We start from the raw sequence: 17,333 nt of genomic DNA, 5'->3' as shown, positions 1-17,333 counted from the left end.
CATTTCTCTGCAGCTTGCTGGGGGCGAACGAGCGTGGCTAGATAGACATTCGGGGCAAATAATAAGCATTTGCGATGGTAGATAGAAAGAATAAATAATGTATACGGAGTTTGTTCTAGTCTCAAGAACGTGCCATGTAAACTGGGGTGGGAGCTCGCACATGCTGAAATTTTCCACGGCACCAGCATATATTTCTCCTCTTTGAAAATTTAAGTCGAGTATATAATAAGTAAGTAACTTATTGTGATTATGAAAGGTACTCATTATATCCAGTCCTCCCAACTATCTTATTGACTAGCCAACCCCAACGATGAAGTATTGGCATACGTCTCTAGCTACCGATACACGCAACGCAAACGCAAATGCGAAAAGAATATTTCCTCCCGCTCCATCGAAAAACCGCAAGCAAATTCGAAACACGAAATGAAATAGAATCACATATCCGGAAAAACGCAGAAGACGCCATGTGTAAATATCCTTTAAACATGCTCCCTCCAGCCCATTTGTATTTTCAGATCGAAATTCAGAGTTCATCGCCGCGCTGCAAATTATCCACCCATCCTAGTATTCTCCATGTGCAGAAATTTGATTGAGTACCTAGTATATCTTAATCATCAACCGTAAACCTCATCCTCGAAATACAAAAGTAGACTCTAAGACCTATTCTCGATCAAATCATCCATCCACCTTATTGCAAATGTGCGCCAAATCTTCTCCCCGTATCACCGCCCTGAAACAGATCACCAGCAAAAATACCCGGCGCTGGGCTATTTCCCCTGCTCGCTGTATTGCTCCCCGGTGCCATGCTGCCTATCACTCTCGGTCTCGGACTCATATTATTCATTCTCGGACTTCTTGGGACACTCGTACCACGCGTTGTTCTGCGTCCGTTCTGGTATGATTCCAACTGTCTACTGACGCTTTCTAGCATTCGTTCTCGTTCGGCAAGTTCTCTCTTGAGCTCGTTGATAGAATCAAGTTGTTGCTGTATGACTCCGTCGTGATTGACCTTTTGGATCTCGACACGGGCAGCAGAGGCCTCGCTTTGAAGGCCCTTGCGTTCGGATTGGAGGGCTTCAAGTTTATTGCGCATTTCGTGGGTTTGTTGAGAGTGCTCTTGATAGAGAGACGCTGCATAATCAGCTCGTTTTTCTGCACTCGCGTGATTCTTCTTGAGACGTTCGATTTCAGCCTGTGCATCGCGAAGTTCGTCTTTTGTTTTCTGAAATTCAGCTATGGAGGGAACAGCAGAGGTGGCAAGAGATTTTTGAGCAGCGGCAAGCTCAATTTTCAACGCAGCGTTCTCTTCACGAAATTTTGCGGCTACACTGGCTTGTATTTCCAATTTCCTCTCGTACTCGGATAGACGTTTCACGGCTTGGGCGTTTTCGTGCTCGAATCGGGCTCTCTCGTCTAGGGCTCGCTGGAATTTTGGTTGAATTCGCTTGATACTTCCTTCGTAATCTTCGCATCGACTACGCAGCATTTTTAGTTCCTTGTTGAGCTCCACCAAGTTCCCGTTCGTCGTGTTCAAATCAAGCTCTCTACCCTGTCTTGTGGGTGTAAGTCGCTGGCGCTTAAACGCAGTATCTTCGTCTACAGCATCAAAATCCTAAAAGAGTCATTGTCATGCTATGAGATGAAGCAAAGCAAGAATGTACTTACAGACGGCCGCTTGAAACCGGTTTGCATTCTTGGTTCAGTTGGAGAAAACAAAGATTGAGTCAGTGAATCCGATCGACAGTTGAAAGCTCCATAGCCAGGCAAGGGAATGTCGATATCTGGCATAGGCACTATGGGCCAGGCAACTTCCATCGGGTCCTCAAGAATGTACTCCGCAGCTGCTCTGGCGGCCTGCTGTGGCTCAGGATAGATAGTCGTATCTAAACGACCGACAACCTTTCGAGTTTGAGTGATGTATTGGACTAATTTATCTTTGCGTCTTGATGATACTCTGGTGGGAATGCATAGTTCAATATGTTCAACAGAGTTTGTGGTGATAAGCCATATTAAAGGTACGCGCTTTTCTGGGCTTTTAGGGTCGAGAGGCAGAATCTGATGATATTCATCTCTTACTTCAGAGGTCGGGAATGACGAATCAAATGCCAAAACCACTGAAGCGGGAGCGACAAGGCAATCACGAACATCTATCCACGTAGGAAGTAGCGTGATCTGCATTGAATCCTTTGTAGACTTTTCCGGTGTACCGGATATATCGGGGCGACTGTAATTGTACTCCCTATATCTGAAGAGTGCTTCAAGAATAGGTAGGATCATCTCTCGTGCTAATATCACCACGTGAACCTTAGTTGATCGAAGCGAGTCCAGAAACTGCTGAACAAACAAGAACTTGGTGCTGATAGTTACAGCGTATCTAGCTTGGGTACTGTCATCCAGGCTCTGAGTCGAAGACTCTTCCACAATCAAATCTTGATGATCACATATCAATTTCAATTCCTCGATCATCAAATCCATGCTTTCTGAATCTGCTGCTGTTGGCGACCCCCCTAGGAAAGATAGAATGTCATTTTTCCTATCTCTGATGGTAGTATCGTATACTTCACGGACTTGGTTCATCATTGGCAGCGGAATGATAAATTCATTTCGTCCCAGTTTGCGGACAGTCAAAACGTTGGGACTTGTGCTTGGAGATTCGATTGAAGCTCTTGGCATGGACGTTGCTCTATTGCGCGGCTTCGATACATCAGCAATGTTATCCCGCATGGGCAATGGAAGATTGGTTGAGGATGCTGGCGGTGCAGTTGCTACTCTTGGAGGCAAGGTCGATGGAGATCTAGACTTTGTTGACCTCGCTCTCCTCTCACCAACGGCAAGGTGAGAAGCAGCTGACATCTTAGTGGGAGACGAAGCTATTGCCGCTAAGTCACCACTGCTAGGCCAAGCTAAGTCTGCCGATTCTTGCGAGAATAGCGGTTCTTGAGACTGTAATTGGGCGTTGTGGAGACCCGCCTCGAACTCGATACTCTCTATTACTTGTGCTCCTGCGGAAGGCTCGGAGCCTGAGGGTTGCGTTTCAGGATCTTCAAAGCGGGCAACGCAGTTACTGTTATCGGGCTGATCTTCTGATACAGAGTTTGATTTTGAAAGATCGTGGTGGTTAAGTTCCGGACTTGTGGGTGCAAGATTCGAGACTTGGGAATTGTCAACCTGCACGTGGTCTTTAGAGCCTTGTGACTGGGAATTCCCACCAAAAAGGTCTTGAGATAAAGTTCTAGGAACTTGAGTAACGATTTGTGCAGCTTGCCAAGTCTCTTCTGAGCTTGAGTTATTGATTGTGGCCGAGGGAAGTGATTGAGAACGTTGAGAATCGGAAAGTACAATTTCGGGTTGAGATTGACCAGTGGGCAAAGAAGAAGCACGGTCTTGACTACTGATGTGCGCGTCCACGCCTTGGGTTTGAGAACTAAAAATGATGTTGTAAGTTTTGATCGCATAAAAGTGTCATGAAGAATAATGTGAAACAAAATTCTACAAAACAAGGAATGATAAACTAACCTTTTGGTAGGTGTATCGCTCACAAGAAACGAATCAGGTATCTCCAACGACAATTGTGATTGCTTCTGAGTCTCGGCTTGGTCTGTTTCGCGCTCCTCTTCTTCTTCTTCTCTTTCCTCTCCTTTCCCCTCCTCCTCTTCTTCTAATGATTGATCAAGAGTGTTTGGAGAGTTACGAATTGAAGAATTTACCGCTGGAGAGAGATCCGTGACGGGGGGCTGTTGAGATGGTTCCTCACTGGCTGCAGGATCTAAGGGGGGTTGCGGTCTTGGATGTTGATGTGGTGTCAAGGATACCGGTGGGGCGGAAATCTGATCAATTGATGAAGATAAATTGTCAATGAGAAAACTGTCCGGGATTGAAGATTTTAAAGACGACTCGTTTTGATTTAAATTATTACTAGAACCTTTTTGCTGCTCCTTAACGTTATGTTGTGTGATTCCAAGAATACTACGGCTAATACCTTTCCGGGTTCGGTCCGAAATCTCGGGTCGTACCGATTGAAGGTCTTCACTGTCACTTACGCTCCTCGGAATGGACCGATGGTATGGGGTAGAACAAGATAATAAATATTGAGAGTCTGCTTCAATATCCTCGTCCCATATAAACGCCGGAGCTGATCTTCTACGTGGCAATACTTTTTGAGAATCTGGTGAATCTTGACTTTGCAAAGGAGAGGATGCTTGCAATTGTCCCGGAGAGTTTGAGTAATCTGATAGCTGAGATGACCTGATGACAGTATATTCGTTTGGATTTATATCTTTATTGAGAGCTATCACAATTGAAAGACCATTTCCAGGGCCCGAATCTTGGTCCTCGTAAGTATCCTTGATCTCCTGGATCTTGTTCTTCGTTCCGACCCTCTTTCCAACAGCTCTATTGAAATGATGTCCCTGTCTCTTCTGTGGTAAGACGGAAGCTTCGGTGTTGTTCGTTCTTCGTTTCGCCGGCCGTATAGGTTCGCTATCTTGTGGTTGAGAACTGTGACTTTGGACGACTGGCCGATTTTCCCATTCATAAATTGCGGTTTCTGTAACATGGGCATAAGGTTCCTAAAATTATTCGCTGGTCAGTTTCGAACGCTTTGATATATGTTGGTATAAGTTTCATCAATCATACCCAAGTCGGTTCGTAGGATTCCCCCGTTTCTAGATTGTCTTTCCAGTCTATCAGAAACTCCGTAATATTGCCAGATTTTCGTTCATCCAATATGCCATTTATATCATATAAGGGGGGAGTATCCTCTTTCTTCTTCGGTCGTTTTTGAGAAGGCTTCGATGATCGTACTGGAGATTCTGCGAGGTTCTTACGCTTTAAGCGTCTTTGTCGTGATATCTTTGGAGTTTTCGATTCACCGGCACGATCAGTGTTTGATAGATCCATTAGTACGCAGAGTGGCTCTTGAATTTTGCAGTTCCATTGTCAAGTAAGATTAGAAGTGAAAACATGCAAAGAGAGGGGGGTCTTGTTTCCGAAAAGAATGACAAGAAGAGACAGGAACGAATGACTTTGCTTGCTCTGCTCTGCTCTGCAGTAGAACATAAGTTATCTAAAATGTGAATCTTGGAGAAGTCAGCCTTGCAGGTGGACAGTTTTGATATTTGTTATCTATTGGTTGACATGCGTTTGCTCAATTCCCATATGGATCGGGTAATCTAGGCTCCGAGGTATGATAAGAAGGATCGATGGTGCAGCCTCGCGGATTAGTAAGATCTCACAAGCATCTTTCTACAATATCCGGACCTCGTTCAATATTCAATGCAAAAAAATGGCAGGTAGCTAGCTATATATGTCCTCAAGCAAGAGCAATTCCTACGGGGCCTTTACTTCTCTCTCAAAGAGTTTAGATTTTGCTAATACGTTTTCCATTTACACACGAGCATCGAAGGATAGATGGGATTCATGAAGCTCCGAGCCCAATATAATGAAATCGGAGACTTCAAGATAGAGTGGGTGGAGGAACCCCAATTTTGATATATTTTATGTGAAGCATTCTTGAGTAGGCTGCTCTTTGTTTCTTCTATTCGTATCTTTTGATTTACTATATTCAAGTCGTGCTATCTTCTGGTTCGAAGTATAGGAAAACATTCGATGTCTTCCAAGAAACTTGATGATCGGAAGTTCCTAGATATCCCTGGAAGATTTTGATACAATGAAATACCCTCACGCTTACAGCTTTCTGTGTGGGTTTATACTTGATATACACATCGTCAAAGATATCAGGAATATCAGTATGGCTTTCATCATGGCTTTAATCATGAGCAACGCCGTTCCTCCTATCTTTATCTTTCATCACATGAAGCTTTCCTCTTCCATAAAAGGACCCTAACACTTTTCTATTTGTGAGTCAATCTCGAACATCCAAGTCCTTGAGTCGCAGATTATCTAAATGTAAAGTTTGGGGTTGTTCATAAGGAGGTTTCCTCGGCTCGACGACGCTCTTCCGTGTTGAGCGATCATTGGACTAGGTATGTATCGTAAGTATGATCATTGCTAGGCCAATTTGGAGGTATTCATTTTCGTGCATCTCCTTATATCTGTGAGGGTTTTCAGCGGGCGTGATCCGATTGAAGATGGGAAAGTGAAGTAAAATTGAAGTGAAAGTGCTCTAATTTCGAAGAATGACATTTTTGAGGAAAGTCTTCAGTACTATTCTATTTATTCACCTTATCTACCTGCGCAACTTAAATAAGAACTCTTAATTTCGTTGCAGTAGTTGCAGTAGAGCTTTTGAAAGAGTGTCTAGTGATCCTAAATCTATAGGGAGAAACAATATTTTTCGTTGAATAAAGCGAGCTTTAGTGAAGCGAACTTACCAAAGTGAAGTTCGAAATAACTACAAAACATTATTTTCCATATACTGGAAAAAAATAAAAGAGGAAAGACAAGATTGGAATTCTTATTCTCTTCATCAAGTTCAAATTCAAATTCAAAATATGAAGCTTTTCATTTTGGTGTGAGAGGTTATTTTCAAGAGGTATCGTGAGATCTATATTTTGTAGATATGCAACAAAAGTTTTGATATCTGGAAGACGCGATTTGATTGGGAAACTAGGGAGCATAAGAGGAAGCGAGTTTGAAGTGAATATAGAGTGAAGCGAAGTTGGGATGGAGTGAAGCTAGACTGAAGTCGCTAAAGTGAAACATTGCACAGAAGGAAACTTCAGCTATATCATTCGATTGAAAGCGCGTGTAGGTTTGATGCATTCTATCTATGTATCCTGTGGTAGTTCCAAGGTGTCAATTGTGAGAGAGGGGAAGAGTAGAAGATTAGATGAGAGGTGATGCAATAGTGAATATAGGAGATAGGTATCAGATTCGTTTGGTGCAACCAGATAAAAAAGTTGCTGCTAAATACGTAGATGAAGTTGACTGACCGTCCTGGAGAGTCTTAAAATGGGAAAGGGGCGGATTGAGAATGTATGTTGATCAGGGAAGCTTGTACAAGATAATTGAAGAGGATGGATCTGATCAGGTCAAGGTATTGTAACACAGATGTTTGCAAATTGCAGCTGCCCACCTAAATATTCAAGTAGGAAGTTATGAGCACGCTTAGAGTGACGAGCCTCCTTCCTTTCACTTCAGCCATTGTAGTCATGTACCCTCCTTCTTCAAAAACTTCTTGAAAAGACTTTCCTTCTCTATACTCCACCACCACCATCGAAATTTCTTCTTGGGTTGCAAAACGTGTAATTTCACGCTATGATACAAAGCTACACCCACCGTTAGGAGAATCTGATTACTTTAATGCGATACTCATCATTAGACGATTTCCAGCCACCCAAATTCCACACTGGTAACACGCACACACACTAGTTTAACTCCAAAGCCATTATTCAGGGAGTTCAGCTCAACCCACAGAAATGAATATTGCAAGTCTTCTGAACCCCTAACAGGAGAAAAACATCGAGACCCCATTACAAGCTAGTCAAGGGTCAAGTACTCCAATGAACTCAGCCTCTACTCAAATCAATCAATGGGCCAGCAACACGAACTCATCTGTCCTCAAATCTGCCAACAAATCTGATGCAGTTTTGGAAAGAATTGAATCCATAAATAAACTGTTTGCTCAATCCTCATCGAATAAGTCAACTACCCCCCCACTTTCCGACCACCCCCTGTTTCCGACCACCTAAAAAATTCATATTATCTACACTTAAAACTTTAATAACTCAATAACTATTGAACTTCAATGAAATCGCCTGTAGAATCACTTTCTATAGCACTAGAGCTATCATCTACCTCATCTTCACGATCTCCAGCTTCAATTTGTGTACGCCTTATAGCTCTAATCCCTGCGAACTTCGAATTTGGAGATACCACAACCTTTCGCCTTTTTCTAGGTAATGCTTCATCTAATTGATATTCTAGCTTTCTAATCTTATTCTCTGCCTCTAAGAGTTCATAATCCTTAGCATCGAATCCTTTTATAATCTTGCGAAATAGTAATCTTCGTGTTGGCAAATCGATCTCCTTCTCTTGAATCATTATATCTCTATATTTTCTGATATCGGCTCCTTTTTGAGGGGTTTTCCATTGAATAAACGATGAATATATATTCCATTGAAGAATAGGATCATCATCAGATTCAGGATTAAGTGATAAAACCTCTCTATTGCTATTTTCAAGCAAAAGTCGACTCATAAGAGGTTTAGCCATATTTTTGGGCCAAAGACCACTAGCTTGCCACCCAGACTTGATATTTTGAATAGTTAAACCTTCTATTCTAGCCTTCTGATAGCAAGAAAGGAAATTGCGCTTTCCAATTGGTGAGGAATCGGATAATAGACTTAATTTATTAAGTTCGATTCGATATGCACTTTTTAGGGGTGAGAACACAGATAAATCGAGTGGTTGTAGTACGTGTGACGTATGTGGTGGGAGAAGTAAGAGATATATGTTGTTATTAAAGCATTCTAACATAAATGCTGTAGTTTCATGGCTTCCGTGTCCGTCCAAAATGAGGAGTCTTGAATTTTCCGGCTGAATAGGGGTAGTTTGAGGGATATAGATCTTTTTCAGCCATTCTAAAGCTGTAGCATCTGTAGTCCATCCATTTTCTGTAGCGGTAAAGTTCCAACCCTTGAATAGAGTCAAATCTGTTGGAAACCATTGTTGTTGAACTGATTTTCCCTTATATATTACAAGGGGAGTAATGCTTTTTCCATTGGCTGAAATGCATTCTATAAAAGAGGTCCAAATTCGAGATCCAGGTTGCTTTTTTTGAATAAATCTTCGATCAGTGCTTCCTACTACTAGTCCATTAAGACCCTGACCCTCCATTATACCTGCTTCATCCATATTCCATCTGTTGGCCGGCTTAATAGCCTTGATTTCAGGGATTGCGAGGTTCCGGAACCACTTCTTAATAATATCAGATGTAGCACCTGAAACTCGTGCAGAATCGATTTGATGTTGCTTCTTAGTTCCAATATTAGGATGCCTTCGAAAAAAGCTATGTATCCATTTCTTTCCAAGTGAGGGATCCTCCCCTCGTACAATAAGGAGGTGCTCTGCCATCTCTCTGATTTGACGATGTGTAGGGCTAGTACCAAGAGCTTCCTGTACTAATATCCATTCTGCTAGTCGATTCTCCTGAATTGGAGATAACTTTTGAAGTATTTGGGCGCCTTTTTGATGCGAAACTCCACCATATATTCGATCGTGAAGTGTGGTACGTGGAACACCATAATCCAAGCTAGCTCTTCGTATGCTTGCTCCATTTGTAATCGCTCTAAGAGCCTCTGCGATATCTTCTTCAGTATATCTATTCTTCATATCACAATTATAATAATATCAAAATTTCAAATCAATTGATTAAAGCATTGTTGAGTTATTCAAAGTATAAATTTTATAATTACTCAAAGCGGTGTGGTTTTTGAGGTGGTCGAAAAGAGGGGGTGGTCGGAAAGTGGGGTAGTTGACTTAGTATATACAACAAGTATTCAAGTATTGTAATAATATATTGTTTATAAGTCTTATAAAAGTAGCTAGTATATTAGTTAGTCCAAACGATATAACTTAGTACTTGTATAGTCTATATCTTGTTTTGAAAGTGGTTTTCTATTCCTTGTCTTTTTTTATTCTAATCAAATAGTACTTGTTATATAGATTTATTTTGGTGAATATTGTAGTTCCGCCTAATTGATCTTTTAATTCCATAGCTAATGAAAATGAATATTGATCCTTTTTAATAAGCGTATTAAGCTTTCTATAATCTATAACTAGTCTTTTAGTATTATCCTTCTTGGGTACTCATATAGTTGAACTTACTACTTAGAATATGGATTCTCTAATCCATCCCTTAGCCAAATTATTATCGATATATTCCCTAAGCGTTTTCAGCTCATTGGCTGATATTGAATAAATTGGAATATGCATAGGCATCTTGCCTTCCTTCAATATTATCTTATAATCTTATAGCTTGTGTTCTAGCAAAGCCTCATGAATCTCTAATTCCTTAAACACATATTCGTATTTTTTATACTGTTCTAGTATTATAGGCTCTTCTGCCTTGATTACGATTTCCTGTTGTATCGTTAGCTTTTATATTTGTAAAGGAAGTGTATTAGCCTTTACTCTTAATAAAGGATTCTAGACTAGATATTCTATATTACTAGTATTGTTCATATTCAATTCTTCTTAACGCATGTTATGTTTCACAAATACCTTGAATATATTGTCGTAATTGTTCTTGTATTAATCAAATATTATTGTTTCTTATGATTAATTTATTCTAGAATTGTATACTTTCAATTATGGTATCCCTAAGATGATCTATTATTGACTTAATAGTATAATGTCAAACTATATAATCTTTGAGTATTAGGTTATATTCATTTATATTAATTATATTTTTTGTAAAATGTTTCTATTAGATTTTACTAGTTGTTTATCAACTTACTACAATTGGTAGGGTTTTTGTTTCTTTTGAAATAAAACTTTCAAGTATTTTATAGTTTTTAATATAATAAAGTTTCTTATAGTTTTTGAATCTATTATAACTTGTTATATTTGTTCATTTATTTTGATCTTACAATATATTTATTCTGTTTATCCTATAACATTCAATTATTGAATAACTTATCTTTTATTTGTTTTATTGAATTATTGATTCCTTATCTTTCTTTTCTTAAAGAACCATTTGGTTACCTTTTTATCTAATCAATGGATTTCATAGAATTCCTTATAACAAATAGTCCAGTTTATCATTATATAATCTACTGATATCTTTTTCTTATAACATTCTTCTATTACCAAAGGTAATAAGGTTTAGTAATACTTTTGTTTCTATAAGTCTACTATATTCATACCCTCTTGGTTTTGTAATAGCTTATCTAATAATTTCCGGAATTCTTTATCAATAAAGGTTTTAATTTTTTTTAATTTCAATTGGATATTCCTGGAATACAAAGGTAATATTAAATTGGCTTTAACTATACTTAGGTTTAAAGTTGCTCTTTCTTCCCCCTGCCTTCTTACTTCAACAATCCGCTACCCAATACCCTGCTTTTCCATATTCAAAGTATAAATTGTTTTCCCATCTTCGTTTCTTTTCTGGATTATCATTCCCTTTTTTATAGTATATAACATCTAGTTTTATAAGATCCTTATAACTCTGTGTACTATAACGTGGTCTGTTCTTATTCTTATGGTAGCGCTCTTGCCTATAATTTGTTTAAGGTTTGTATGATCGTTAGGTTTGTTTGTACCTGTATAGGCGATTATTAGCATTGATGAAGCTTTTGATTAGTCCGTTCAAGTCATTGTTCTCCTCTTCCTTATCAAATTCTAAACATACTTCTGATTTGAGTCCTTTATAATAATGACTTATAATAACAACCTCATTCCATTTAATTGTCTCTACATATCTTTAGAACTCTATAGCATACCTCAATACCAATCCTATCTGTTTGAGATTGAAGATCTTTTCTTCTGCTACTTCTAACTCATTAGAGTTTCCGAGGATCCTATGGATTTCTGTCTTGAATCCTTCGAAACTGTCGAAAATGATTCTTGTGGGTTGTATACATTCCCTATCGTTATACTCGAAATAGTCGTGTAGGTATGGCTGAATTCATTTACCTGTCTTACCTCTAAGGTATGATACAGCCCAAATACTCTTAGATTCCTTTTCAATGAACTTATCTTAATTGAATCTAAAATAGATTTCGAATTGTAATAGGAAGGTATCGAGTTCCTATCGACTTCCTTGATATTTGTTTGGTAAAGTAATCTTGAGTGTTTCATTAATAGTAATCTTTTTGGGAGTATTAGTTATTTCGACATTATCGAAATTACTTGTTAAGGTCTGTTGGCTTTTGAAAGAATTATTGGTTGTTATATTAATGGTTGATATTGAATTAATATTTGAAACAGAAAGGGTATTCAAAGTGTTATAGGAACTACTTTTAAGGTCATATGGAAATAGTTAGAGATCTCTTGAAATGGTTTAAACTAGACTTCAAGTAGGAATTCAATAAGGTTATAATTGGTTGTAATTCTTATAATTATAATAATGAAACTAATAATTGTTCTTGAGCATAAAGCTTTATATGTAAAGAAACCCTTTCCTTTATATAGACCTTTACACTCTGTTGTCTTATTGATCCTATTTATTGAGAGTAGTAGGAATAATGGGATCCTATTGATCTTATTGATAATAATCGGTAGGACTGATGGAATGGTTCATCACGTGATACTAGTCCTGTGAGTCTTATCGTTCTATCTTATTTCCTGTCCTAGGGCTAATCCCTTGGGAGCTTACTAATCCTAGCAAGACCTCTCTTACTTACTGTGCTCTGTATTGCTTATTCTTTCTAGGACTCTATTGTCCTAGGAACTATGTCCTATAATTCAGTGTATTCTATGACTAATACTATATACATGCCTGAGGCGTCCTTAGGTGCTTAGTGTCCCCCGGTATACTGCAGTTGAATCACCGAGGCCTATAATACCATTATAGCCTATAAGTTGGTGATTCTACAGCCTGTTACTTGATCCATCGTAACATTTATATACCCTAATTAGATAATGAAATCGCCTAATTAGATATATAGAGCACACAAATGATTGAGTACTTTAGAGGAGTACTAGGATTAGTTCTATAGGGTTATACTATACGGTGAATTTCGTAACAAATAGCTTATAACTTTATAAATAAAATATTTAAAAATAAACTAGCTTTTTTTATGTATAATTAAATTAATTTTAAATCGATTTTAAATTATTTTAATTATTTTATATAAAGTTTTAATAAAGAAACAGGGATCTTAAAAGCTGAAAAATCAATGATTTTAGCGGGGAAATCGAAATCTGTACGGTGAGGAGGTGTTACGGAGGTACCCGCACCGCAACATGGATTATGAGATAAACCTAAGGCCTTGGTGTTGGGACCTACGAAAACAGCACTGTAGGGACAGTTGAATTAAAGGGTAACTAAAGATAGCGGTAACCGAATAAATAAGCAGTGATTAAAAGATAGGTACCTATCTTTTATTGGCACCTACCCCACAGTAGGCACAGGTTGCACAAAGGTTACAGATTAGCTAGTAAGCACAGGTTAAATAAGCGGTAGCCTTACCAGGTCACGAGGACAAGTGTCACGTGAAGGAAAGTCGATTCGACTTGTCGACTCGAGTAGTCGAGTAGACTTGACGATTCGATCAAAGTACGAAGGTCTATATAAGGGAATGGGTTTCATTACAATGTAGAGCTTCGTGCTCAAGAACAATCATTAGTTTCATTACTATAGTTACGAGAATTGCAACCAGTTACAACCTTATTGAATTCCTACTTGAAGTCTAGTCTAAACCACCTCGAGAGAACTCTAGACACTTCCACGTGACCCTAGAGGCAGCTCCCGTAACACTTTGAGCACCCTTTCTGCTTTAAGTACCGATTCAATACCAACCGCCAGTATGGCAGCCAACAGTTCTTCCAGAAGCCAACAGGCCCCAGCAAGCAACTTCGATGATGTCGAAATGACTGATGCTCCCAAGGAGATCACCATCAACGAAACACTCAAGATTGCCTTACCAGACAAGTACCAAGGAAGTCGACAGGAACTCGACACCTTCCTATTACAACTTGAAATCTATTTTAGATTCAACCAAGACAAGTTCACCGAAAAGGAATCTAAGAGTATTTGGGCCGTGTCATACCTCAGAGGCGAGGCAGGCAAATGGATTCAGCCATACCTGCGCGACTATTTCGAGCATGACGACAGGGAACGCATGCAACCCACAAGAACCATCTTCGACAGTTTCGAAGGATTCAAGACAGAAATCCGTAGGATCTTCGGAAACTCCAATGAGTTAGAGGTAGCGGAAGAGAAGATCTTCAACCTCAAACAGACAGGATCGGCATTGAAGTATGCTACGGAGTTCCGAAGATATGCGGGGACAACTAAATGGGATAAGGTCGCCATCATGAGTCATTACCGTAAAGGACTCAAACCAGAAGTACGTTTGGAACTTGATAGGGAAGGGGAGGACGATGACTTGAACGGACTAATCAAAAGCTCCATCGATGCCGATGACCGCCTATACAGGTACAAACAAACCCAACGATCATACAAGCCTCAGACAAATCATAGGCAAGGGCGCTACCGCAAGAATGAGGGTAGACCACGTTACAGTACACAGAGTTACGGGGACCCCATGGAACTAGACGCCACGCACCACAGGAACGGGAATGATGATCCAGAGAAAAGACGAAGGCGAGAAAACAACTTATGCTTTGAATGTGGAAAAGCAGGGCACCGGGCAGCGGATTGCCGAAGTAAGAAGACAGGAGGAAAGAAAGGCAACTTCAAACCCAAGTTCGGCAAAGGCCAACTTAACGCTACCTTTGTATCCCAGGAACATCCAGCTAAGACCGAAGAAACTGAGACCTTCACCAGTGAAGAATTCCGGAAATTATTGGATGAGTTACCGCGAAACCAAGAGGGTATGAATGCAGTAGACTTGTGGGAACAGGAGTACTACCGAACCCCATCACCGTCGGTAACGGAAGAATGTATTAAGGAAGAGATACCAGCAGATCACGCGATGATGAGCTGGACTGCTTGCTATGATGAATTCTGCGGAATCCATCGATCAGATAAAGAAGCAACCGGATGGTTCCCCAAGAAAAGAAAGACAAGAAACCAACAATCCAACGAAACAGACAAAAAACAAGTTACCCAGCAATTGAATGCTACAGGACAAGCAGGACAGATATACTGCAAGGTCAAAATAAACGGACAAATACAGCAAGCCATGATAGATTCAGGGGCTACAGGAAACTTTATTGCACCAGAAGCTGCAAAGTACTTGGGAGTTCCACTCCAGAAGAAACAAAAACCCTACCAATTGCAGTTAGTTGACGGACAACTAGCAGGATCTGACGGGAACGTTTCACAGGAGACACGACCAGTACAAATGAACATAACCCAACATTCAGAGGTTATACAGCTTGACGTTGTGCCATTGGGCCAACAACAGATCATCTTAGGGATGCCATGGTTGAAGGCACACAATCCTAAGATAGATTGGTCACAAGAGACAGTGACATTCGATCAGTGCAAGAACGGTCACAAGGACACGTTCAAGGCGTCCGCGAGACGGAACACGCGCCAAGGGGAGTTGAACGCGAACAATCCCGGCGACGTAGGACACCCAGTCCAGGGTCCTCCATTAAGAGCGAAGGCCAGTACACCTCCTCTACAAATGCAGAAGCCAACGACACGGCAGGAAATCGCAATCAAGGCAGAAGAGCCTATGATACCAGAACAGTACAAGAAATACGAACATGTGTTCAAGGAACCAGAGAACCATGAGGCTTTACCAGAACACAAGCCATGGGATCACGAGATAATATTGGAGGAAGGCAAGATGCCTGTGCACACCCCAATTTACTCAATGTCAGCCGATGAGCTAAAGACGCTCAGGGAATATATCGATGACAATTTGGCCAAGGGATGGATCAGGGAATCCACGTCCCAAGTGGCAAGTCCAACTATGTGGGTACCCAAGAAGGATGGTACTAAGAGACTAGTTGTGGACTACAGAAAGCTCAACACGCTTACCAAGAAGGATCGATATCCACTTCCATTAGCTACGGAATTAAGAGATCGATTAGGCGGAGCTACCATATTCACCAAGATGGACCTGCGCAACGGGTACCATTTGATCAGAATGAAGGAAGGCGAGGAATGGAAAACCGCTTTTAAGACAAGATACGGGCTATACGAATATCAAGTTATGCCCTTCGGGCTAACTAACGCACCAGCTACTTTCATGAGACTTATGAACAATGTACTGTCGCAATATTTGGACACCTGTTGTATATGCTACTTGGACGACATCCTAGTATATTCAAACAACGAGGTCCAACACATCAAAGATGTCAGCAACATTCTTGAAAGTTTAGCCAAAGCCGATTTGCTATGTAAACCAAGCAAATGTGAATTCCACGTTACGGAAACAGAGTTCCTAGGATTCACCGTATCAAGCCAAGGGCTCAAGATGAGCAAGGATAAGGTCAAGGCAGTACTTGAGTGGAAGCAGCCAAATACAATTAAAGAATTACAGTCCTTTCTAGGATTTGTCAACTTTTACCGAAGGTTTATTAGAGGATATTCAGGGATTACAACATCCTTAACCAACCTAACCAAGAAGGATCAAGGAAGTTTCGAATGGACCACCAAGGCACAGGAGTCATTCGATACACTCAAACAAGCAGTAGCAAAAGAACCAATACTGTTAACATTCGATCCTGAGAAGCCAATCATAGTGGAAACGGATTCCTCAGATTTCGCTATAGGCGCAGTTTTGAGCCAACCAGGCCAGAATGAGAAATGACAACCAATCGCATTCTACTCTCGAAAACTGTCACCAGCCGAATTAAATTATGAAATATACGACAAAGAATTACTGGCAATAGTCGATGCATTTAGAGAATGGCGAGTTTATTTGGAAGGATCAAAATACCCAGTACAAGTGTACACAGATCATAAGAACTTGGTTTACTTCACCACAACGAAGCAGTTAAACAGACGACAGGTCAGATGGTCGGAGACCATGGCCAATTACAATTTCAAGATTTCATATGTTAAAGGATCAGAAAATGCTAGAGCCGACGCTCTTAGCCGAAAACCAGAATACCAAGAAAATAAGTCGTACGAATCATACGCAATATTCAAGAAAGAAGGCGAATCACTGGTTTACAATGCACCACAGCTTGCAGCTACTCATATATTGGAAGACAACCATCTAAAAAACCAAATACAATCACATTACGACAAGGATGCTACAGCTATACGCATACGCAAGGCAATAGAACCAGGATTCACAATAGAAAACGAAACCATATACTTTCATGGGAAAGTATACATTCCGAGTCAAATGACCAAGGAATTTGTGACGGAACAACATGGGTTACCGGCACACGGACATCAAGGAATTGCAAGGACGTTTGCAAGAATCCGGGAAATCAGTTATTTCCCACGAATGAGAACAATAGTTGAAGAAGTTGTTGGAAGTTGCGACACCTGCATACGAAACAAGTCATCACGACATGCTCCGTATGGTCAGCTCCAGACCCCAGACATGCCTTCTCAGCCATGGAAGTCCATTACATGGGACTTTGTGGTTAAACTACCACTCTCAAAAGATCCTACTACAGGCATTGAGTACGACGCAATACTCAATATAGTAGACAGGCTAACGAAATTTGCATATATGATACCATTCAAGGAAACATGGGATGTTGAGCAACTAGCATATGTGTTCCTTAGGATCATAGTAAGCATACACGGAGTACCAGATGAGATA

General features: G+C 40.2%; 2 protein-coding genes across 2 annotated transcripts; both read right to left on the bottom strand.

Moving 5' to 3' along the window:
- Window positions 1-688: 688 nt before the first annotated feature.
- EAF01_008470 (uncharacterized protein) lies at window positions 689-4,899 on the bottom strand (the record flags this gene model as incomplete). The annotated part of the gene is made up of 4 exons (XM_038916726.1): window positions 689-1,612; window positions 1,666-3,424; window positions 3,517-4,568; window positions 4,636-4,899. The coding sequence occupies 4 exons, from the start codon at window positions 4,897-4,899 to the stop codon at window positions 689-691; spliced, it is 3,999 nt and encodes a 1,332-aa protein (XP_038768088.1).
- Window positions 4,900-7,695: 2,796 nt separating this feature from the next.
- Window positions 7,696-9,294, bottom strand: EAF01_008469 (uncharacterized protein; the record flags this gene model as incomplete). The annotated part of the gene is made up of 1 exon (XM_038916725.1): window positions 7,696-9,294. The coding sequence occupies one exon, from the start codon at window positions 9,292-9,294 to the stop codon at window positions 7,696-7,698; it is 1,599 nt and encodes a 532-aa protein (XP_038768087.1).
- Between the last annotated feature and the right edge of the window lie 8,039 nt (window positions 9,295-17,333).

Source organism: Botrytis porri (genome assembly GCF_014898465.1).
Source record: "Botrytis porri strain MUCL 3234 chromosome Unknown BPOR_011, whole genome shotgun sequence".
NCBI classification, from domain to species: domain Eukaryota; kingdom Fungi; phylum Ascomycota; class Leotiomycetes; order Helotiales; family Sclerotiniaceae; genus Botrytis; species Botrytis porri.
This window is presented reverse-complemented; position numbering and strand designations above follow the sequence as displayed.